Here is a 24,810-nt window from a genome sequence, read left to right as displayed (position 1 = left end):
GTCGTAGCACCAGCTACACCTGCAGGACACCACACTGGCTGCCCCTTTGCTGGCATGCTGAGATTGTTCCACCTGGGAAGATAAATGCTTGCATTGATGGAACAATCTCCTTAGTGTGGCATTGAAGGCTACCTTCAGAAGCCAAAGGAGCTTCTGGATAATAAGACTTCCACTGAGCAGAGATGAGGCTTAAGTGCCTTGCATTTCTCCTTTCCGTGCCCAAAATGTGTACAGAGGTTCCACATGTGTGATTTGGGGAAGCGGCAGAGCTTCCTTTTTGTTCTTCTGCAGCTACCATGATTGCCATCATAATCTAAGGACACAAGAAGAGCCTGCTGGATCAGGCCTCTAAGTCCAGCATCATGTTCTCAGAATGGCCTCTAATGGGAAGCCCAAAAGCAGAATTCGAACACAAGAGCCCTCTGCCAACTGTGGAGGCAGAGCATGGCCCTCTTGGCTAGTAGCCACGGATAGCCCTCTCCTCCTCCATGAATTTGTCCAATCCTCTTTTAAAGCTATCCAAGTTGGTGGCCATCACTGCTTCCTGTGGGAGGGAGTTCCACAGTTTAACAACAGCGTTAAGGAGGACTTTCTTTTATCTATCCCGTACCCCCAACATTCAGCTTCCTTGGGTGTCCACGAGTTCTAGCGTTAGGGGAGAGGGAGAAAAACTTTATCTACCTTCTCCATGGCATACATCATTTTCATAATTAGCATTGTCATCGGTTCATTAATCGCCTTCTAAACCACCGTCCCATGATGATTTGCACATAAGATAATCAAGGGGGGGATTAAACACAAGGCTAAAAAGTTATGCCCTCTGCCCTTGGCCCATGAAAAGAGCCTGGAGTGCTGTAGCATCTGGGTGTTGAGTTTTTCTAGGTTGTTCCTCTCCTTAACACTTCCCCTCTTCGCCCCCCTCTGTTTTCCAGGCAATCATCTATGAAGGACAAGACAAGAATCCAGAGATGTGCCGTGTGCTGCTGACACATGAAATCATGTGCAGGTGAGCCTGGCTCAGCTCTCTCCTGGAGCAGTGGGGGGAATCCTTCCTTCCTTCCTTCCTTCCTTCCTTCCTTCCTTCCTTCCTTCCTTCCTTCCTTCCTTCCTTCCTTCCTTCCTTCCTTCCTTCCTTCCTTCCTTCCTTCCCTCCCTCCCTCCCTCCCTCCCTCCCTCCCTCCCTCCCTCCCTCCCTCCCTCCCTCCCTCTTTCTTTCTGCATTCATTCTACCAGCGTATTGGGAGCAAGGTCTACAGGGCTGGTCACCCCATCTCAAAAGGGCATTAGAGTTTGGAAAGGTGAATAAAAACCATCCCAGATCAACACCCTTCAAGACAACCCGTTTACAGAGTGTTCATCCTGGTTTGTTCGCAGGGAGGTTAGACGAGGTTGGCTTTGCCACGAATATTCATTCTGGTTTGCTTGCGGGGAGGCTAAATGATGCTCCGTCAAACCTAGAGGGATCCCACATTTTCCGGTGCATTTTCCCATCCCCTTCCCTATCTCAAATAGTCTGGCCTTTTGGGGAAGCGGTTTTTGAAATTATTTTAATTCGCTGTTGCATTTATATCCCACTGTTTTTGTTCAAGGAGCTCAAGTACATGGTTCTCCCCCTCCTCATTTAATCCTCACAACAACCCTGTGAGGTAGGTTAGGCAGGGAGGCAATGACTGGCCCCCAAGGTCACCCAGTGAGCTTCATGGCCAAGTCGGGATTCGAACCCTGGTCTCCCAGGTCCTGGTCCAACACTCTTAACCACTAGGCCACACTGGTTCTTGTTGCACAACTCTGCAACCTGCAACTCTGCAACCTGAATTTGCAAGCTCAATATGTGATTGAATCCCAAGTGAGGAGTCATGATAGAGCCCAGGCTATTTATTTTTATATTATGTGGGGGGTTTTAATTGCATATATTGTTTTACAGCCTAGGGCCATATAGTGAAGGGCAGACTCTATGCATAAATAAATACGTATAAATAAGTCGTTGATGTGTAATTGGGAGCCAAGCCACATGAAATGGGCTCTGTTATTATTAATTTCTTTATTGCATATAGATACCACCTTTATTTTTCAATGATCTTAAGGTGGTGTTCATGGTTCTCGTCCCATTTCATCCTCTCAACAACCCTGTGAGGTAGGTTAGGCTGAGAGATGGTGACTGACTCCAAGGTCACCCAGTGAGCTTCATGGCCGAGTCGGGATTCGAACACTGCTCTCCCAGCTCTTAGTCTAACACGCTAGTCATTACACCACCCTGGCTCTAGCTAGCACTTCAGCCTGGAATGTTTGGGAACTCCTCGCATGCAGAAAGCTAACATGCAAGGGAGACAAGCCAAACCCGGTTTTCTCCCTGAGGTGCAGCTAGCTTTGAATGTGCAGCGATTTCTACAGAGCATCCAAATTTAATTGCCCACCTGCAGCTTGAAATGATACACGAAGGCCTCATCTGCCCTCAGTGCTGCTGAATTTGATTGGCTGCGCAGAGTTTGGTCCCAACTGAGGATCTGAGCTTGGGAACTGAGCTTGTGGTGCCTGTAAACAAAAACCACATAGTTCTCTGCATGGTGCCATGGAGGGCCAGTGAAGGGTGTGTGGCCTAGGGCGAAGCAGTGTGTCTGGGGAGAGAGCCGAGAGCCACATCCGGAGACCTGGGGGGCCGCATTCAGGCTCCCCACCCCAACTTAGAAACAGACATCCAGCTTGGCCCAGAGGCAGCCAATTTGACACAGGCTGGAATGGAATAGTACTAGTCTAGTCTGCCTGGGCCAGACCCCCACCTGGAGTCCCGTGTCCAGTTCTGGGCACCCCATTTTAAGAAGGGTGTTGAAAAGCTGGAACATATGCAGAGGAAGGCGACTGAGATTATCCAGGGTCTAGAAACTAAGCCTTATGAGGTTAAGGGAGTTGGATGTGTTTAACCTGGAGAAGAGGAGATGGAGAGGAGAGTCAAATGCCTGACAGGCTGTCAAAGGGAAGATGGAGCGAGCTTGTTTGCTGCTGCCCCAGAAGGGAGGATCCAAACGAATGGATTCAAATTGCAAGAAAAGAGATTTGGGCTAAACATTAGGAAGAATTTCTGGCAGTAAGGACTGTTTGACAATGGAATGGTCTTCCTCGGAAGGTGGTGGACTCTCCTTCCTTAGAGATCTTTAAACAGAGTTTGGATGGCGAACAGTGAAGAATTCGCTAGCTGAGATTCCTGCATTGCAGGGGGCTGGACTAGAGGACCCTCGGGATCCCTTCCCACTCTACAATTCTATGATTCTATGACCCCCTCTGAGAAGTGGCTTTCCAGTCACCTGCCTGTAAACTCCACTGGGCCACCTAGCCAGGCAACACCCCACAGCTCCTACTTATTTATTTGTTGCATTTCATGGAATCATAGATGTGTCGAGTTGGAAGGGACCCCAAGGGTCCTCTAGTCCAACCCCCTGCAATGCAAGAATCCCAACTGAAGCATCCATGGCAGATGGCCATCCAACCTCTGCTTAAAAGCCTCCAGGGATGGAGAGTCCACAATATCTTGAGGGAGACCGTTCAGCTCTCGAACAACTCTTACTCTTTTGCACCCCCCCCTTTTTTATCCTGAGGAGCTTCAGGTGGCGTACGCACTGCTCCCCTCTCCCTCATTTTATCCACACAACTGCCTTGCAAGGTAGGTTTTAGGCCATGGGTAGGCAAACTAAGGTCCGGGGGCCGGATCCAGCCCAATCGCCTTCTAAATCCGGCCTGTGGACAGTCCGGGAATCAGCGTGTTTTTACACGAGTAGAATGTGCCCTTTTATTTAAAATGCATCTCTGGGTTATTTGTGGGGCATAGGAATTTGTTCATTTTTTTTTCTTTTCAGAATATAGTCCAGCCCCCCACAAGGTCTGAGGGACAGTGGACTGGCCCCCTGCTGAAAAAGTTTGCTGACCCCTGTTTTAGGCCAAGAGACAATATGAGCTTCATTCATGGCCGAGCAGGGAATTCAAACCCTGGTCTCCCCTAGACCCTCAACCGGAACTCTACACTGGCTCGCAGTTAGCACTGGGATGTAGCAGGCCCATGGGACGAGCCAGGGGATCTTAGAATCATAGAGTTGGAAGGGACCCCCAAGGGCCATCTAGTCCAACCCCATGCAATTCAGGAATCTCAGCTGAAGCATCCATGACAGATGCCCATCCAACTTCTGCTTAAGAAGGAGGCTGGGATCTTTTCACCCGGCTCTGCCAAGTTCCCTGGTGCCCCATTAACGCCTGCCTTGTTTACGACACTCAGGGCTCAGTGTTTGTGCAAATTAGTGCGCCTGCCTCCGAGCCAACTTTCATGGCTAATTGATCTCCAGGAACCTTGCTAATGATCTTGGGGGTTGAGGGAATAGATGGCAGGGGCGGGTGGGGAATATCTGGGGTGGGGGGTGGAGGGTGGAGGGCGAAGCGTCTTGGCTGAGACGCCCTCGGATTTGTTTGTGTAAGCGGCGGGTGGGATGGTGGCTCCCCTGCGGGGTGCAGAATAGAGCCCTTGGTTGTTTATCAGACCAAGTTATTAATTATATTTAACGTGAGTGGCGGTACCTGGCGGAATCATTAAAAGAAAATTGGAATCTGATCTCGTAAGACTAGAACTCCGGGCCATCCGAGGAAGCTGAGAGCTGGGGGGTTGGGCGGACAAAAGAAAAGACTTCTAGCTGCAGCGCATAGTCAGAAGTATGGAACTCACGGGCACCGGGGGGGGGGGCGGGATGGCCAGCATCCTGTTCTCACAGTGACCAAGCAGATGCTTGTGGGAAACCCGCAAGCAGGATTCAAGCACAAGATCAACTCTCCCCTCCTGCAGTTTCCAGCAGCTGGCATTCAGAAGCATTGCTGTCTCGAATTGTGGAGGCAGAGCAGAGCCATAGCCATCAATAGGCCTCTCCGCTGTGCATTTGCCTCACCCTCTTTTAAAGCCATTCGACTTGTTGGTAATCAGTTTTCTCCTGTGGCAGTGAGTTCCAAAGTTCAACCACACGCTGCGTAAAGAAGGACTTTCTTTTGAGAGAAAGGGGACAGAAAAGGCGTTCCCCCTCTCTCATGACACTGGAGCTTGGGGATAACCCATGAAGCTGAAAGCAGGGTGATTCAGGACAGTCAAAAGGAAGGATTGCAGAACATTAGAATTGTAGTGTTGCAGGGCACCCCAAAGCTCATCTCTTCCAACCCCCTGCAATCACAGCTAAAGAATCCCTGCCAGCTGGCCAACCAAGCTCTACTTTTAAACCTCCAGTACTAGGTAGTCCCCTCGTTTATCTCACTCCCAGGCATAAAGATCATCCAAACTGTCTACTTTAGATTCAGGTAGGTACCCGTGTTGGTCTGACGCAGTCGAAATTAATTTAAAATATTAAAAAATTGTCCAGTAGCACCTTAGAGACCAACTAAGTTTGTTCTGGGTATAAGCTTTCGTGTGCATGCACACTTCTTCAGAAGTGTGGATGCACAAGAAAGCTTATACCCAGAACAAACTTTATTTATTTATTTTTCTAAAAAAATTTTTTTTCTATTTTAGGGTTGTCATATTTCAAAAAGTGAAAATCTGGACACAAGAGAGCTTTTATTGGCCAAACTTTTGCTCTAAAATAAAGTTTTTGAGCAATTTCTAAAGGAAATTAGACAAAGAAACAAAACATTGGTTGCTATACGTCCGGGTTTCCCCCGGACCTTTTAAGAGGGATCTGAAATTCCGCCCTGACGCTATTTCCGATTTTTGAGTGCTCTGTGGCACAGTTCACACAGGCGAGTAAGCCCGCTTCCTCTAGGCTTGCTTTGTGCCCACTTGAGGCTTGTTCACACATCACACTGAGCATACTTGCACGCCTCTTGTGTGAAAGAGCATGCAGTTGTTGATTTCATGGCTCACATAAAGCTGCTGAATGTGACCCATGCTCTCGCGTCAGCTGGATGTGCGAACGGAAAGTGTGGCTGGTTTGAGTTGATTTCTTTTATTTCACTCGGATGGGGCTCCCGATCCAAATGCAGTCCTCGACAGAACCGTGTCTGAGCCGTGAATTTAAATCCTAGCGCAATTGCATGGAGCATAGAGAAAAGTCTTGCTGAATCATAGAATCGTAGAGTTGGAAGAGACGACAAGGGCCATCCAGTCCAACCCCCTGCCAAGCAGGAAACACCATCAAAGCATTCTTGACATATGCCTGTCAAGCCTCTGCTTAAAGACTCAGGCCAATGGCCCATCTGGTCCAATTTCCCAAGGGGAAAGCTGCAAGCAGGATCCAACCACAAGCGCACTCTGCCCCCTCCTGTGCTTTCCAGCAAGTGTCAACTCAGAAGCATTGCTATTTTTCTACTTGCTGTGAAATGGGGGTGTTGGTGTGGAATGTAGTCGGAGGCAGTCCCAGTTGCTGGAAGCCACAGGAGGGGAGAGCATTTCTCTTGTGCTTGGATCCTGCTTGCGAGTTTCCTGCAGGCATCTGGTTGGTCACTGTGAGAACAGGATGGTGGACTCGGTGGGCCATATATGCCCTGATCCAGCAGTCAGGCCGTCGCTTCTGAGCTCAGTTTTGCTCTCTCCTTTCTCTTCTGGGGACGCAGGTGGCGCTGTGGTCTAAACCACGGAGCCTCTTGGGCTGGCCAATCAGAAGGTCGGTGGTTCAAATCCCCGCAATGGAGTGACCTTCCGTTGCTCTGTCCCAGCTCCTGCCAACCCAGAAGTTCGAAAGCACACCAGTGCAAGTAGATAAATAGGAACCGCTGCAGCAGGAAGGTAAACTGTGTTTCCCTGCGCTCTGGTTTGGGTCACGGTGACCCATTGCGCCAGAAGCGATGAGGTAGATTAGGCTGCGGGCGAGTTAGCAGGTCCAGTGAGCTTCAAGGCCGAGCGGGGATTTGAACCCTTGTCTCCCAGGTCCTAGCCCGCCACTCTAACCACTGCACCACATTGCCTCTCAGCTTTTGATGCCTGCGTAATGCTGCCTCAGTGCAGAAGGAGTTGGGGTGTGCTTGGGGTCTCATATCAATTAGGGGGAGCAACATTGTGAAGATAAAAGCCTGGTTGCTCATCGAGTCCAGCATCCTGTTCTCACAGGGGCTAACCAGATGCCTATCACTTTCTCCTGTGGCAGTGAGTTCCATAGTTTAACGCTACACTGCATGAAGAAGTCCTTCCTTTTGGGATTATCCAAAATCCAGATTCTGTGACGTCCAGTGTTAGGAGAGAGGGAGAAAAACCTCTATATTTCCCGGGGGGGCCATGTATAATTTTGTATGTCCCTCTCTCATTTCCCTCTTTGCTCACCTGAGTTGCCCTGTCCCCTTGGCCATTTTGGCCGCCCTTTTCTGAGCAACATCCCGGATGCTGCTCAGGGTCTCTGCTCTTTTCTGATCACCCCCTTTTGCTCTTACAGCCGTTGCTGCGATAAGAAAAGCTGTGGGAACCGCAACGAGACACCCTCTGACCCCGTCATCATCGACAGGTAAGAAGCTGCAGAACTCCCCAGGATTTTTGCAGTAGAACTGCAGTATTGCATTGCATTGAATGCTCATCTACACTTTAAAGCTCCCAGTCTGAGCGCTTTTTCTTTCATTCTTTTTTCGCCTTGGCGCTTTCTCTGCTCTTTACCACTGAACCAGAGCAATCTGCGGAAAACTGGAAATTCACTTTATTGCGATTTAGCCCTAAAGAGCACATTTTCCTGGGGAAAGAAAAAACCCCAACAAAGCAACTGGACACGGACCAGGCAAACCTATGCTTAGAAAGTACAGAGCAAAAGTTGTGTGGATGAGCTCTGCATTACAGGAACCTGCTTGGTTACAGATCTGCTGGAATGCATAAGGCTCAGAGCTGATTCAATTGCCCCATTCAGATTTGGGGCAGTGGGGTTTGAGAACTGCAACGTGGAGCCTCTGAACCTCCTTCTGGGTAAAAGAGAGCAGGGTTGTGTCTCAACTGCAGAGCCGCTGTTGGGCATGCAGAAAGCCCTGGGTTCGAATTGCAGCCTCTGCGGTGACAAAGATCTCAGCTGCCCCCAGCTCGCTCGGAAAACCACTCTTCTGACTTGGTGCATAAGGAAGCTTCAGTTATTGTCACAGGGCCTTTGGAAGGTGTCCTTGCCCCCCTTCGGGATTCTCGTGTTTTTAGCAGGCGTTGGCCGGAGGTTTCCATTCACGCCTCTGTTAACCTTGAGGACTAGGCCCTTGGTATGTTTGTGCTTTCTGTGAGACGCAAAAGCTGGCTGACTCTTCTTGTTTTCACGAGGTTGTCTTCTGCAGCAGATGCTGAGTTTTGGTGCTTGCTTGGTACAGACAGAGAGGCATGGGATACACACAGCCACACATACTGTCCAAGACACACACACACCCCAATGTGCTAACAGGCAGCCTGCCCCATGCTCTAGGTTTGCCAAACTTGTGTGCACTCCTTTGTCTGTGAGTCCAGGCACTGCCGCCATCAGGGCCGGCGCGTCCATTAAGGCGAACTAGGCAGTTGCCTAGGGCGCCAAAATGGAGGGGGCACTGGCCTGCCTCGTCCGGGGCTGCCGCGCTTACAATTCCTGATGTCGGAGATGAAGACAGCCAGCTCGCGCATCCCGTCCCCCTTCGACACAGCCGGCATCTTGGCGACAAAGCGAGGCTCCCGCGGGCGCTGCCGCCGTCGCAACTCGCTCTAAGGACCTTAGAAGCCGCCTCTCCGCCAATGCCGCTGCTGCTCCTGAGCACAAGAGCGGCGTTTCGGCTCTGTCGCCTCCCAGCCCCTGACGGCTGCCAGACAGGGCCTTGAAGCGCCACCTCATGTGCGGGGCCGGCTCAGCACAGCCGCAGGCAGAAAGGGCCGGCGGGAGAGGCGCCCCGTAGAAATGGGGGGGGGGGCTTTCCCCAAAATTAGCTTGCGTAGGATGGAGAGATGCCGCACGTAGGTGTTTGCTATCGGGTCGCTGACGCGGATGCAATCTCCTGCATGTCTACTCAAAAGTCAGACCCACAATTTTTAAAAAAGCAAACGTGTGTTCAAGTATTTCTACTCAGAAGTAAATCTCACTGAGTCCAATGGGACTTACTCCCAGGAAAGTGAGAGAAGGGCCGGCTTACAGTGCAATCCTATATATGCCTACTCATATATACTCATGTTTGAAATATGATTGGCGCCTAGGGCGCACAAAACCCTAGCACCGGCCATGGCCGCCATCATCTTATTCCCAACTCCCTGTGCTGAAATAGTAAACTCATATTAGAGGATCTCAAACTGTGACCTGCATGCTCCATTCAGGTGGTCTCCGGAACAGTTTGGGGTATCTATCTTTTGCCTTTGATTGGTTTCTGTCTTTCCTAACAGCAATCACAGAAATTTGCTGACAAAGATAGGCACATCTATCGCCTTAGAAAGACACAGCTGCAGTTATCAAAACGAGAGTTTAGTGTTTGCAGGGGGAGGGGGTGTCAGATAGTTGTTTATCTCTTTAACATCCGATGGGAGGGCATTCCACAGGGTGGGTGCCACTTCCGAGAAGGCCCTCTGCCTGGTTCCCTGTAACTTGGCTTCTCGCAGTGAGGGAACCGCCAGAAGGCCCTCTGGGCTGGATGATGGGGGTGGAGACGCTCCTTCAGGCATACTGGGCCAAGGCCATTTAGGGCTTTAAAGGTCGGCACCAACACTTTGAATTGTTGGAATAAAACGGACTCCACCTGCCAGCACAGCAAGGATGGAGTCAGTCCGGCTTCTCTAGGGAGGGGGTTCCCTAGAGTATCCCTAGGGGGTATCATCTACACTAAGCTGGATCCTAGAATTCTAGGACTGTAGAGTTGGAAAAGGGTCATGAGGGGTCATCTAGTCCAACCCCCTGCAATGTGTGAACGTGGTGCACCTGAAGAAGCAAGGAACCCTGGGGAACAAGGTAGTACTGCAGGGGTAAGCAACTGGGTACCCTCCAGAAGACATCTGAAGGCAGCTCTGTGTGTTCAACGTCTTCTTATATGTGCTGGAAGCTGCCCAGAGTGGCTGGGGAAACCCAGCCAGATGGGTGGGGTATAAAAAATTATGTTGTTGTTGTTGTTGGTCTCCCAACTCGCATCAGCCCCTTCTAAATATGGCCAGTGGTGGAGGATGATAGGAGATGCTGCAAACTGCCCTTTTGTGCTGTGAGCCGCCCTGAGATCTTTGGATGAAGGGTGGTATACAAATGTTAAGGTGAAAATGCTGTAAATAAACACCTGGAGCAGATTATGTTGCCCCCCCCCCCGGCTTTACTGTGCATGCATAGAGAAGCAGGGAACTGTGGGGCACGAGACACTACTGTGTATGCGTTGTGTTGCTGGGGAAGCCACTGTTAGCATTGTTCCCAGTCCCCCTGGCCACATCAAGAGGGGCTTGGGCCTCTGGGTCACATCAATCCTAGAGTTGTTGGGTCGGAGGGGACCCCAAGGGTCCTCTAGTCCAACCCCCTGCCATGCAAGGACTGCAGGAGTACTGAGGCTCGCAGTCTCCTCTATCCACAGAACAATCATTTGGAATCATAGATTTGTAGAGCTGGAAGGGACCCCAAGGGTCATCTAGTCCAACCCCCTGCAATGCAGGAATCTCAGCTCAAGCACCCATGACAGATATCCATCCAACCTCTGCTTAAAAACCTCCAAGGAAGGAGAGTCCACCACCTTCCGAGGGAGACCGTTCCACTCTCAAACAACTCTTGCCATTCACAACCCCCTGAGGGAAAGCCATTCCAGTTTGAGGGGCAAAATTCAGAGGAGGCCCATTTGCTTGCCAGACGCCCTCAAATATATATTTAATGCTATTCCCTTCTGCGCAAGAGTCGAGGGGCCTGATCTCTCCCCATTGTAGACTAACCTTCTGAGCTTCTAGAGAATACCTGGGAAATTTGGGGATCATTTCTAGCTGGGCCTGTGTATCCCCTGAACCTAGACAACAAACCACCCTCCTGACTCGGGGAGAAAATGTTTGTCTGTTTTGCCCTCTCTTCGTTGGAAAGAAGATTGGGTGTGTGTAAGGAAGTCACTTTCTCCGTCAATTGCACAATGGGCCAAGGGAGCAAGGCCATCTCCAATATTCCGATGGCCCAACAGAGAGAAGACATTTAGAAGAAGATACTCTCTCTCTCTCTCTCTCTCTCTCTCTCTCTCTCTCTCTCTCTCTCTCTCTGTGTGTGTGTGTGTGTGTGTGTGTGTGTGTGTGTGTGTGTAAGGAAGTCACTTTCTCCATCAATTGCACAATGGGCCAATGGGGGAAAACGGTCCTCCCATTTTGTTGCATCCTGGTGGCGGTCAGGGTGCCTCGATAATGCACTGACATTTCCTCAGCTTTTGTCCGCCCGCGATAGCATCAGTGCTGCGGCGAGAGGGGCCCGGTGCCTTGGGATGGCTGCCTGTCACTCAAGCCACCCGGGAGACAGCCGGCAGGCGACAGAGAAGAATGGGGATTGACAAGGCAGCGGGGAGATTAGGAGGGGAAGAATCAAAGCTATTACGGTCTGTCTGGCCGGCAGCCATTGTGTGCTCCGATCTTTCAGCTTCTCCTTCAGCCAGATCGCACACAGACACAAGCACACACACAAGCACACACACACACAAGCTACCGTCTGCACTCTGGACAGGACAAAAAACAACAACTCCAAGAAGTAAAGTTTGGGTAGATCAGCTCACACAACTGGGTAGGTGTCTGATCAGAAGGCCATGTAGACCAGAGGTGGCCATGGCATGGGGAAAGTAGATGAAGATTTTCCTCCCTCTTTTATAACACTGGAGCTCATGGGCATCCAATCAGGCTGAAGCTTGGGAGATTCAGAAGAGGGAGTCCTTCCTCACACAGTGAAGAGCTAAACTATGGAACTAGCTCCCGCAGGAAGCACCGATGACCACCAACTGAGATGGTTTTTAAAGACTATTCAAGGAGCAGAGGGCTGTCAAAGGCTACTAGCCTGCATGGCTTTCCTCTGCCTCCACAGTTGGAGGCAGAAATGTTTCTCAATTCCAGTTGCTGGAAACCGCAGGAAGGGAGAGTGCTGCTCTTTGCGCTCGGATCCTGCTTGCTGGTTTCGCACTGGCATCTGGTTGGCCACTGTGAGAGCAGGATGCTGGGTTAGATGGGCCATTGGCCTGATCCAGCAGGCTCGTCTTAGGCAGTGTTATTTTTCTAGACAAAGACCTGCTGGAGCTCACCAAGGACCTTGTTCTCTTAGAATGGCCCCCCTGAGAAGTGCTGGAGCTGAGCTCTGGCTGGAAAAAAAAAGCCCTGGTTATGTTCTTAAATCATATCGTCTGTCTCTCTGACTCCCATGCATGCCTCCATCCTTCCCAGCAGTTTCTGTAACCTTGCATTCCTTCGGTTCCAGGGGAAGATGGGGGCTCTCCTTGGCCCCCTACCTTTCCCCTCTCATCCCTCCCTCCCTCTTCCCCCCCCCTCTCTGTCTCTCTCTCCGTTTTCCCCTTCCTCTCCTTCCTGAGAGCCCAGCCCCTCTGGTTTAGAGAGCCCGATAAGTGCCCTATCAACATGTTAATCAAATTACTTAGGAGCTAAAATTGACGCTTTTCATTAATTATACAAGATTATTCTAATTGCAAATTCAAATTTATGCGCTCGGAACAGAAGGTGTTCGGCAGCGTTGCTGGGAATTTGCATATTAAATGGGGAGAGTTGTGCATTATGGATGCTAATGTATGCACATTGTCTTTATTTTTAACTCCGCGGGCCTCTGTGCGCCGTTGCCGCTAAAGGAGGTGAAGGCGTCCGACGACGTCTGTTTATTTTTATTATTTCTCTTCTCTTGTCTCTCAGTTGAAGTCAGTGGCACCAGAGGGGAGGGCAGTGGGCATGGCAGAAGCAGGGAGGGGGGCTCTGCTGGCTCCCTGTCAATCTTGCCATAGGGGGAGGGGGTACCCCCCTATCTCTCCAAATATATCTATCCATCTCCTCCACCTTTCTGCATGTCTTCCTTCCCTTGATTACCACCTGCAAGCAAAGCGGGAACTCCAGCCTACCTGAGACTTAAGTCTGCACCTCTCCTTTTCCCCGAGATTTCGTTCCTGCGATTAAACTCCAAAGGTTTGGTTTTTCTGAACAAATAATATTGAAAAACAAGGACCATGTGTTTCCATTAGGCTCAGTGCAGAGTTTTTTTTATTTAAACAGAAAGAGGGGGGGGTGTCCCTAATGGATCACCTGGGCGAACTTCCTGCAGGTGCTGCAATCCATGCAGCATTTCCTTCTATTAGATCCTTGTATCTTTCCCACACTCTCATTGATGATTTCCTAATTATTATTATTATCTATACATATAAAAAATGTAGAAGGTCCATGTTTGTTAAAGTCCACTTTTCTCCGAAACCGCTTGCCCGATCGCGTTCAAATTTGGCTACAACGTCACATGCGAATATGAGAGTGTTTGTATGCCCTTAGATTGGACAGATGTCACACCTATGGCAGGTAAAAACCTGAATTGGTGTAAAAAAAACCATAGCGCCCTCCAGTGGACATCAAAGGAATAGATGCCATTGTACAGCAATAGGGCCGTAATCCCGCCCCCTCCCCCTACTAACTCACTGCCCACCCCATCGAGATCCAGGCAACCCAGCGACATCCAGGCCGCCCGGGTGCCAGCCCACCCCAGAGACCGCACTACCCCGGGAACCAGGCCCGGTCCCCTCACCAGGCCACACTCTGAAAACACCTCCACCATGGGAGAAATGGGAGACCCTCCCCAACATTACCAACAGCCCCCTACCTCCTACCTCACCGGGATCCACCGGGGGACCCACACAGACCCTCCCCAAATGACAAATCCTCAATATGGGGGGGGAGGGACAGACAGGGGTCGGGGTGGGTCACATCCTCCCCCTGTACTGGGAAACGGGGACCCTGACTAAGCCACGGCAATGCATGGCCAGGTACAGGTGGGGGCTCGCCTGGGTTGGGTGCAGGATGGGTCATGGGGCGGGACGGGACGGGACGGGGGATGAGTCACAGGGATGAGCCACAGCAATGCGTGGCTGGGTTTGCTAGTATGGTTATAGAATCCTTTATGTATTTTCCCTTTCCCATACCATAGATATGAATGCCATCCATATCTGTTGTCATGTCCCTCCAAATCCAATGCTTCTTTCTTTTCCAGTTTTATCCAGTCCCTAATCCAAACCAAACATGCCGCTTCGTAATATAATTTAAGGTCTGGGAGGGCGAAGCCTCCTCTTTCTTTTGCATCTGTAAGTATCTTATGTTTTATCCTAGGCCTCCCCCCCCCCCCGGACAAATTTGGAAATATCCTTTTGCCATCTTTTGAGGCAGTCATCTTTACCCATTACTGGGACTGTCTGGAAAAGAAAGAGCATTTTCGGCAGCACATTCATTTTTATTACCGTAATTCTCCCTAGCAGGGAAAGGTTCATTCTACCCTATATTTCTAGATTCCTTTTTATCTCACACCATACTTTTTCATAATTGTCTTTATACACATTTATATTTCTTCTTGTTAACCATATCCCTAAATATTTTACTTTTTAATGAATTTCTATCGCAATACTTTGCACCAAATCTTTTTTCTCTCTTCTTTGTTTAGATTTTTAACTAATAATTTAGTTTTATTTCTATTTAATTTAAATCCTGCCACTTCCCCAAATTCTTGAATTTTCTCTATCACCTTAGGGAGAGAATTTTTTCAGGTCCTTTTTGTACAGTAATTACTAAATCATCAGCAAAGGCTTTCAACTTAATCCAGCTCCTCTGTACTTGAGAAGCAACTAGTCCTCATGGAGGCGGTGGTGCCTCTGAACCTATGTCCGCGTCAAGCGGAAGCGTGTGCAGGAATAACGGGTGGCCAAGCAAGGTTAGGCCAATGTCGCATCAAGAAAAAGAACTTGGCACATGAGGGCACATGCCTGGAGCACACAGTTTGAACAGATGCGCAAAGTCAAAAATGAAGCTGCTGACTTTTCCGGGGGGGGGGGGGATTCTGACAGTGGGCCCACAGGCAAAACACACAAACACATACACAACTGGACTGCGGTGTTGTGGTGTACTGTTTGTTTATTTGCTGCCTTTGGATGAAAAGAATAACACACGGTGACAAAATTCAGATGCCAGCAAGGCAACTTGTAAAAACATGCAAGGCGATAAGAGCTTAACATTTGGAAAAATATTTCAAACCAAATGCATTTGTTTCCCTGCCAAAAATGCAAAGGGCAGTCCCCACAAAGAGGATTATTTATTATTATTATTATTATTATTATTATTATTATTATTATTATTGGGACCCAGGTGGCGCTGTGGTTAATCAGATCAGAAGGTCAGAAGGTCAGCGGTTCGAATCCCTGTGACGGGGTGAGCTCCCGTTGCTCGGTCCCAGCTCCTGCCAACCTAGCAGTTCGAAAGCACGTCAAAATGCAAGTAGATACCCTGTTTCTCATATTTTAAGACATACCCATAAAATAAGCCATAGCAGGATTTTAAGCATTCAAGGAATATAAGCCATACCCCGAAAATAAGACATAGTGATAGGCGCAGCAGCAATGCCGGCCGCAGCAGGAGGAGGAGCGAAAAAATAAGACATCCCTTGAAAATAAGCCATAGTGTGTTTTTTTGAGGAAAAAATAAATATAAGACATGTCTTATAATATGAGAAACACGGTAAATAGGAACCGCTACAGCGGGAAGGTAAACGGCGTTTCCATGTGCTGCTCTGGTTTGCCAGAAGCGGCTTTGTCATGCTGGCCACATGACCTGGAAGCTATACGCCGGCTCCCTCGGCCAATAATGCGAGATGAGCGCGCAACCCCAGAGTCGGTCATGACTGGACCTAATGGTCAGGGGTCCCTTTACCTTTATTATTATTATTAGGACATCCCTATTTTCACTGGCTCTATACAGCCAGCAAAAACAAGACCTGGAGCTGACTGTGGCTCAGATCATTAACTTCTTATAGCAAAATTCCAGCTTAAACTGAAGAAAGTAGGAAAAACCACTGGGCCAGTAAGATACAATCTGAATCAAATCCCTTATGAATACACAGTGGAAGTGAGGAACAGGTTTAAGGATTTAGATTTGGTGGACAGAGTGCCTGAAGAACTATGGATGGAGGCTCGTAACATTATACAGGAGGCAGCAACGAAAACCATCCCAATGAAAAGGAAATCCAAGAAAGCAAAGTGGCAGTCCAATGAGGTCTTACAAATAGCGGGGGAGAGAAGGCAGGCAAAATGCGAGGGAGATAGTGAAAGATACAGGAAATTGAAGGCAGACTTCCAAAAATTAGCAAGGAGATACAAGAGGGCCTTCTTAAACGAGCAATGCAAAGAAATAGAGGAAAACAATAGAATGGGAAAAACAAGAGATCTGTTCAAGAAAGTTGGAGATATGAAAGGAACTTTTCATACAAAGATTACCATAATGAAGGACAAAAGTGGTAAGGACCTAACAGAAGCAGAAGACATCAAGAAGAGGTGGCAAGAATACACAGAGGAATTATACCAGAAAGATATGGAGGTCTTGTATATCCCAGGTAGTGTGGTTGCTGACCTTGAGCCAGACATCTTGGAGAGTGAAGTCAAATGGGCCTTAGAAAGCATTGCTAATAACAAGGCCAGTGGAAGTGATGATATTCCAGCTGAACTATTTAACATTTTAAAAGATGATGCTGTTAAGGTGCTATACCCAATATGCCAGCAAGTTTGGAAAACTCAGCAATGGAGAGGATTGGAGAAGATCAGTCTACATTCCAATCCCAAAGAAGGGCAGCGCCAAAGAATGCTCCAACTACCGCACAATTGCGCTCATTTCACACGCTAGCAAAGTTATACTTAAAATTCTACAAGGCAGGCTTAAGCAGTACAGTATGTGGACCGAGAACTCCCAGAAGTGCAAGCTGGATTTTGAAGGGGCAGAGGAACCAGAGACCAAATTGCAAACATGCACTGGATTATGGAGAAAGCTAGAGAGTTCCAGAAAAACGTCTACTTCTGCTTCATTGACTATGCAAAAGCCTTTGACTGTGTCGACCACAGCAAACTATGGCAAGTTCTTAAAGAAATGGGAGTGCCTGATCACCTCATCTGTCTCCTGAGAAATCTCTATGTGGGACAAGAAGCTACAGTTAGAACTGGATATGGAACAACTGATTGGTTGAAAATTGGGAAAGGAGTATGACAAGGCTGTATATTGTCTCCCTGCTTATTTAACTTATATGCAGAATTCATCATGCTAAAGGCTGGACTTGATGAATCCCAAACCGGAATTAAGATTGCCAGAAGAAATATCAACAACCAAAGATATGCAGATGACACAACGTTGATGGCAGAAAGTGAGGAGGAATTAAAGAACCTTTTAATGAAGGTGAAAGAGGAGAGCGCAAAATATGGTCTGAAGCTCAACATCAAAAAAACTAAGATCATGGCCACTGGTCCCATCACCTCCTGGCAAATAGAAGAGGAAGAAATGGAGGCAGTGAAAGATTTTACTTTCTTGGGCTCCATGATCACTGCAGATGGTGACAGCAGTCACGAAATTAAAAGACGCCTGCTTCTTGGGAGAAAAGCAATGACAAACCTAGACAGCATCTTAAAAAGCAGAGACATCACCTTGCCGACAAAGGTCCGTATAGTTAAAGCTATGCTTTTCCCAGTGGTGATGTATGGAAATGAGAGCTGGACCATAAAGAAGGCTGGTAGCCGAAGAATTGATGCTTTTGAATTGTGGTGCTGGAGGAGACTCTTGAGAGTCCCATGGACTGCAAGAAGATCAAACCTATCCATTCTGAAGGAAATCAGCCCTGAGTGCTCACTGGAAGGACAGATCCTGAAGCTGAGGCTCCAATACTTTGGCCACCTCATGAGAAAAGAAGACTCCCTGGAAAAGACCCTGGTGTTGGGAAAGATGGTGGGCACAAGGAGAAGGGGACGACAGAGGATGAGATGGTTGGACAGTGTTCTCGAAGCTACCAACATGAGTCTGACCAAACTGCAGGAGGCAGTGGAAGACAGGAGTGCCTGGCATGCTCTGGTCCATGGGGTCACGAAGAGTCAGACATGACTAAACGACTAAACAACAACAAATTTTCACTGGAGAAATGCTGAAGGGTATGTTACTGAGCTAGGTGGACAGTATAAGGCAGATTCCTCTGCTCCTTAAAAAAAAAAAACAACCCAAAACCCTACTATTGCATTCATTGCCATTAAATTTCCAGCCTAAGTTGTTCTGCAAAGCAACGATTGGGCAGTGTGTGTGTGTGTGTGTGTGTGTGTGTGTGTGGTTAGAGCTGGCTTTTCCTCTCTTCCCAGCCTTCCCGGTCCTCTCCAGAGCAGGCACGGCTGCCGCTCCTTAATTATTGATGCTAGGATGACAATTATAGGACCCTAAACAAGCATCCTAAATATTTCATCAGCCCGGAATGTGGTTGGGGAAGGAATCGTACTCTCTGACTTCCATCCATCTTTTCAGGATTTTTTTCTCAGCTGCTCCTTCTCCCCTCGGCCCAACTCTCTCTTCCTCCCCTCTTCCCCGGTCCTTTTCAAAAGATTGCGGAATTGTAAATTGTAGAGTTGGAAGGGGTTCCAAGGGTCATCTAGTCCAACCCCCTGCAATGCAGGAATCACAGCTACTGAATCCCTGGCAGGTGGCCACCCAACCTCAGAACCTCCAGCCAAGGAGAGTTCACCACCTTCTGCGGTAGTCCGTTCCACTGTCAAACAGTTCTCAGCATCAGAAAGTTTAGTCGGGATCTCCTTCCTTGTCGATTGAATGCACTGGTTCAGATCCTCTTCTCTGGAGCAGCAGAAAACCAGCTTGCTCCATCTTCCATGTGACAACCCTTTGAATATGTGAAGATGGCTGTCGTATCCCCCCTGAGTCCCTTCTTATCCCAGCTAAACATACCCAGTTCCCTCAACCACTCCTCATAAGGCTTGGTTTCGGGACCCCGGATCCTCCCTCAGCCGTCATCTTCGGCACACCTTCCGGCTTGTCAGTATCCTGGCAAACAATCAACACTTCGCGATCCACGGAGTGTCTGGCAAGCCATTGCAGAGGATGAACCCAGTCCACTTTCCAGGGCTCCCTGTGATCTTTGGACATGCCTCTTGGAATCACTTCTCCTGGCGTTGCCGACAGAAGCCCAAAACCAGTCAGCTTCTTCCAAAGAATCCTGGGAACTGTGGTTTGCCCCTCAGGCCGTTAGCATTCCCAGCACCCTTAACAAACTACAGCTCCCAGGACTCCTTGGGGTTCTGCCCAGACACTGAGGTCCAGCGCCAAGGACCTTCTGGCGGTTCCCTCCCTGCGAGAAGTGAGGTTACAGGGAACCAGGCAGAGGGCCTTCTCAGTGGTGGCACCCGCCCTGTGGAACGCCCTCCCATCGGAGGTCAAGGAGATAAACAACTATCTGACATTTAGAAGACACCTGAAGGCAGCCCTGTTTAGGGAAGTTTTTAATGCGTGACATTTTAATGTATTTTTAATCTTTGTTGGAAGCTGCCCATAGTGGCTGGGGAAACCCAGATGGGCGGGGTACAAATAATATATTATTATTATTATTATTATTATTATTATTATTATTATTATTATTATTATTACCGTGAGGGTGTGGCTGATGTCAGACTTTAACCGCTAAGGACCCCGAGGGTTATCCATTCCAACCCTGCCCAATGTAGGAATTTCAGCTAAAGCACCTTTGACGGACGGCCATCCACCCTCTGCTTTAAAAACTCTCTTGCCTTGAACAGCAGCCCAGCAGACAGAAGTAAAGCGAGCAATTCTCAGGCTGCTACGAAAGGCACAGAAAGCAGGACATTATAACACGCACCCCAGTGGCAATTTGGGGTGACTCTGCATCTCCTGGAAGGAGCTGGGCGTCTGCAGCCATGGCTCGGACCTGCATCCAGCGCTGGGCTCCCTTGCCCCACACTCCCTGCCTTCTGCGCCACCGACCCCCCCCTCCTGGGCTCAGATATCTCCAGGGTTTGTATTCCCTGATTGATCGTTCTCTGCAGCAATGAAGCCCATTAGCTGCCTCGGAGGCAGCCGGGGATCAGTTTCCAATCAATACCCTCTTAAGCAGAGAAGGGTGCACTTCAGGGCTGCCTTAAAGGGCCAGCACGGCCACCAGGCGCGTGGGAGGAAGGGAGGCAAAGGTTGCGTGATCCGTTTAGGCAAGGATTGGGGGTGGGTGAACGAGGGTGCTGGGGAAGGTGTTCGGACAGGCGCCGGCCACAGTCCAGACTGGTTTGACCAGAGAAGGTGCTTGGATACTGTTGCTTTCTTATTTATTTATTTTTAAATCAACTTTCTTGAACTTCTCTGCAGCCAAGTTGCCCAGAGCACCTAAGCCAAACCATCAGGCAAGGAAGCAGGGCTCGGAATCTGGTGGCCACCATGAAACCTCGTCCATCGGGGCATATTGGGCAGTGCCCTGCCAACCTCAGCCTGCTGGCTTTCTTACTTACAGCCAGTTCAGAGGTTGGCTCTGCCCACCTGCTCTTTCTACGGTCTTGCGCTTGTAGAACTCAGCCGGGTTGGCTCTGCCCGACATTGGCTCTGGTGCCCCCTGCTGTTGGGCTCCTTGCTTTCTGCCCTACCAGCCCCAAGGGGGCCCAGCAGACACAATCTCTGACTTGACCACCGAGGAGAGCCAGAGCAATGGCTTCTCTCTGGGTAAGTGCAATGCCCTCTTTTTTTCCTCTTCCTCCTAGATTTTTCCTCAAGTTCTTCCTCAAATGCAACCAGAATTGCCTGAAGAATGCAGGGAACCCCCGAGACATGCGCCGCTTCCAGGTGAGACGCACCTCATTTTCCCTTTCACCTGCTACCTTCGTACCATCTCTCTTCTTTCCTGACAAAAACCGCAGCAGGAGCGATCTGCTCTCCCCACCTCCAAACAGCCACTGAGAAAGATGCTACAGTGAGCTGGCCAGAGACACACCTTGGTCGGGAGGGAGTTCCACACACAAGGAGCCATCACTGAAAAGGCCCTTCCCCAGCAAGGGGGCCCTCGGGAGTCCCACTGAGCTTCAGTCATGGGCTGGTTGATATGGGAGAAGGCTTTCTTGCAGATGACCGGGTCCCCAAGCCTTAGGGCTTCGAACGTCAAAGGGAGCACCTTGAGTTGGGCTCGGGAAACAATTTGCAACCAGGGTCACAGTGTTAAGGTGGGGACTGGCGTTCTTGTGGCTTGCTGGCTTCCGCCATTACCTAGAGCGGACTCTGAGTCATAGAGTTGGAAGGGACCCCCAAGGGTCATCCAGTCCAACCCACTGCAATGCAGGAATTTCAACTGAAATTTGAGCTGTAAAACTTCAGCAGCGCCCTGTGCGACACCAAAATTCGGTGCCCCCTTACCTCTTGCCTTCCATTGTTTGTCATTGTTGCAATCCCCCCTGCGATGCCCTCTGGTCTCAGCACCCAGTGCGAGCGAGTCGGTCTCGCTTGCCTAAATCCGCCTCTGCTACCAAGCATGGCTCACACTCACCTCTCGCCTGTAACGATAGCGGTTGCTGCTGCTGCTCCTTCCCCTTTCCTCATCAAGGTGGGTGTGCTCTCGTCTGCTCCTGCCGCTCCCAGGCACCCGCGCTGCTATGCAAATTGGAATGGCTGCTAATCATGTAAAAATGTCACAATTACCATATCGTTAGGAGAGGAACCTGATGATGAAGCCCCCCAGCCAGCCAGAGCCGGTTGATGCCCAGGGAGCCCCTTCTTGCCCCTACAGACAGCGTGGCCCCTCTGGGTCCTGCTGATGTCTCTGGCGTGGGCTGGGCTCCCATTTGCTGGCATTATTCACAGACCAAACGTGTGCTAGCGGGGTATTGCATCATGCCATATACAGCAAGCAAACAAACACACAACGAATAGTAGGAAAAAGAAATATAAGCCCAGGCATCTATGCTTCCCAAGCTGGCATGGATATTGAATGTTGAGCGCCTTACGTCCGAAGCATAGGAAGTTAAAAATCCAGGCAGATGACTTTAAAATGTTCTAGATTCTCCATCCCTCTGCAGAAACACAGTTTATGTGTGATTCCACACATACCCCTGCAATAGCCAGACCCCAATTAACATTTTAAAACTTCTTTAAAGAAACTCATCAAAGAAATAATAATAATTTCATCATTTATACACCGCCCATCTGGTTGCGTTGCCCAAGCCACTCTGGGCGGCTTCCAAGACATATAAAAACATAATAAAACATTTAAAAAGTGTTTCCTTGTACAGGGCTGCCTTCAGATGTCTTCTAAAAGTCAGATAGTTGCTTATCTCCTTGACATCTGATGGGAGGGCGTTTCACAGGGCGGGCGCCACTACCAAGAAGGCCCTCTGCCTGGTTCTCTAGCTTCTTGCAGTGAGGGAACCAGCAGAAGACCCTTGGAGCTGGACCTCAGTTTCCAGGCTGAGCAATGGGGGCAGAGACACTCCTTCAGGTATACTGGGTTGAGGCCATTTAGGGCTTTAAAGGTCAGCACCAACACTTTGAATTGTGCTCGGAAATGTCCTGCGAGCCAATATAAAACTTTCAGGACCGGTGTTATATGGTCTCGGCGGCCACTCCCAGTCACCAGTCTGGCTGCCACATCCTGGATTAGTTGTAGTTTCTGGGTCACCTTCAAAGGTGGCCCCACGTAGAGCGCATTGCAGTAGTCCAAGCGGGAGATAACTAGAGCATGCACCACTCTGGTGAGACAGTCTGCGGGCAGGGAGGGTCTCAGCCTGCGTACCAAATGGAGCTGGTAGACAGCTGCCCTGAACACAGAATTGACCTGCGTCTCCATGGACAGCTGTGAGTCCAAAATGACCCCAGGCTGCGCACCTGCCAGTGTGCAAATTGGCAGCTGGCCTTCTGCCTTATTTCTTTGTGCAGCCAAGCAGCTGAAAGGCATCAAGGGGCAAATCTGGCTGTGACAAATTGCATCAGAGATGCTCGGCGGGGCAGGACGGGCAGGCGTCACCCTATAGTCCTGGACGGTGCCCTCTCGCTGATGGAATGACCCCAATGGTTGTCTAGCCTGTTTTCCTACCTTCTGAAGACCAGGAAATTGCTGTTTTGGTGGAGTCTAGATGTCTCCTCCTCCTCCTCCTTGGCAAACCCCTAATCTCTCTTCCCCTTTAGGTTGTGGTGTCGACGACAGTCAATGTGGATGGCCACGTCCTGGCGGTGTCTGATAACATGTTTGTGCACAACAACTCCAAGCACGGGAGGCGGGCAAGGAGGCTGGACCCCTCTGAAGGTCTGTGTGGAGCAGTGCAGTGGCAAACTCAGGCGGGCAGGTCCCATTCATGATTATCGTAGCCAGACCTTATCACAGATTCTAGGTTGGCGAAAGAACCTCGCAGTTGTACATCAACGCGTTGCAATGATCACTGCACATCTCTGTATATTGTTTTCTACGGCGCCTTGTATGCCTCCTTCTGGCAACTCCTGCAGCCAAGCTGGTCATGGGCGTAGGCAAGGGGGGCAGGAGGGGGCAATTGCCCCCCCTAGAAGCAGGGCCGCTGGCCAGCCTGCCCCGCTGCCCGCCCGGTGCCGTCTCCCTTCTCCCTGGCTGGCTGTGGGGTGGGTGGAGGGAAAGCTAGGCAACCGCTTTGCGCGGCTCTGGGGCTTTCCCTCCACCCGCCCCGGCGATCGCAGAGGGGGAGGAGGGGATCAGAGCAGCCCGATTTCGGGCTGATCCTGGCGCCCCCTCGCCCCTGCCGATCGCAGAGGGGGGAGGGAGTCGGAGCAGCCCGATTTCGGGCTGATCCTGGTGCCCCCTCGCCCCTGCCGTTCCAGGAGGGGGAGGAGGGGATCGGAGCAGCCCGATTTCGGGCTGCTCCGACTCCCTCCTCCCCCTCCGCAATCGCCAGGGTGGGGGGAGGGAAAGCTGGCAAGGGAGAAGGGAGCTTTCCTTGTTCCGCTGTGGCCCCTCCCCCTCCCCTTGGCCCTGCCTCTTGCCGCCGCCCCTTGCCCCCCCTAATTTTCATCCTGGCTACGCCCCTGAAGCTGGTGCCTATCACTCTGTTTTTCATTAGAACCCATCAGTGGAGAGGGGGGGTCTTATCGTCTGGGCAGCCTAGGTTCCCCCATGCACGCTGCCGAGACTTGCGCCCTGAGGAGGTCCCTTTGATGCTGCTAATGCGCTGGTTTGACTTCACCCCCAGAGGCACATTCAATTGACTCTCGAGACCAGGGGTCGGCAACCTAAGGCCCATGGACCCCCGCCACCCACTTGGGCGGATCCCGTGTGCCGCGCTAAACTGGCGCAGAGCAGAGCTGGGACCGCCTTTCACGACGCTGGCCGGCTTCCCATTGGCTGCAGGATGCTCCTGCAGCCAATGGGAAGCTGCGCACACCTCCTCCACGCCGGAAGGAGTGCTGGAAATAGCGTTTGCGGCGGCTGTGGGACTGTGAACTGGCCCAAGCCACAAAAACTTTGCCGACCCCTGCTTGAGACAGATGGATGACAACAACAACTATTTTATTTTAATATTTTGTTGGAAGCCGCCCAGAGTGGCTGGGGGAAACCAGCCAGATGGGTGGGGTATAAATAAAATATTATTATTATTATTATTATTATTATTATTATTATTATTATTATTTTCTGTGGGCAAATGATTTGGGGTTGGACTAGATGACCCTTGGCGTGCCTTCCAATTCTACGATTCTATGAAGAAGGACCAACTTTCTCTTGGGGCTTTCACAGCCTATGATTCTCTATAATCCTCATGGGCTCGGAAACCTGGAACCATAGAACTGTAGAGTTAGAAGGGAACCCTGAGGGTCATCTAGTCCAACCCCCTGCAATGCCTGTTTTTCCTTCCCTCCAACAGGCACTGCTCCCCACCCCCGTTTGCCCTCCTCTGTACCCCACATCACTG

The 24,810-nt window shown here is 50.0% G+C and overlaps 1 protein-coding gene across 4 annotated transcripts in view; it reads left to right on the top strand.

The window, feature by feature from the left end:
* LOC148687417 (transcription factor COE1-like) overlaps positions 1-24,810 on the top strand; it is an 86,551-nt gene that overhangs the window by 34,090 nt on the left and 27,651 nt on the right. For all 4 annotated transcript variants that reach the window (XM_088660680.1, XM_088660679.1, XM_088660681.1 and 1 more), the window contains exons 6-9: positions 933-1,006; positions 7,383-7,451; positions 20,656-20,737; positions 23,066-23,183. In XM_088660680.1, coding sequence (XP_088516806.1) covers positions 933-1,006; positions 7,383-7,451; positions 20,656-20,737; positions 23,066-23,183 — 343 coding nt within the window. The remainder of the gene's footprint in view (positions 1-932; positions 1,007-7,382; positions 7,452-20,655; positions 20,738-23,065; positions 23,184-24,810) is intronic.

Source organism: Zootoca vivipara, chromosome Z1, assembly GCF_965207765.1.
Source record: "Zootoca vivipara chromosome Z1, rZooViv2.hap1.1, whole genome shotgun sequence".
Taxonomy (NCBI): domain Eukaryota; kingdom Metazoa; phylum Chordata; class Lepidosauria; order Squamata; family Lacertidae; genus Zootoca; species Zootoca vivipara.
The sequence above is the reverse complement of the archived record's forward strand: the minus strand, read 5'-3'. Positions and strand labels throughout refer to the sequence as shown.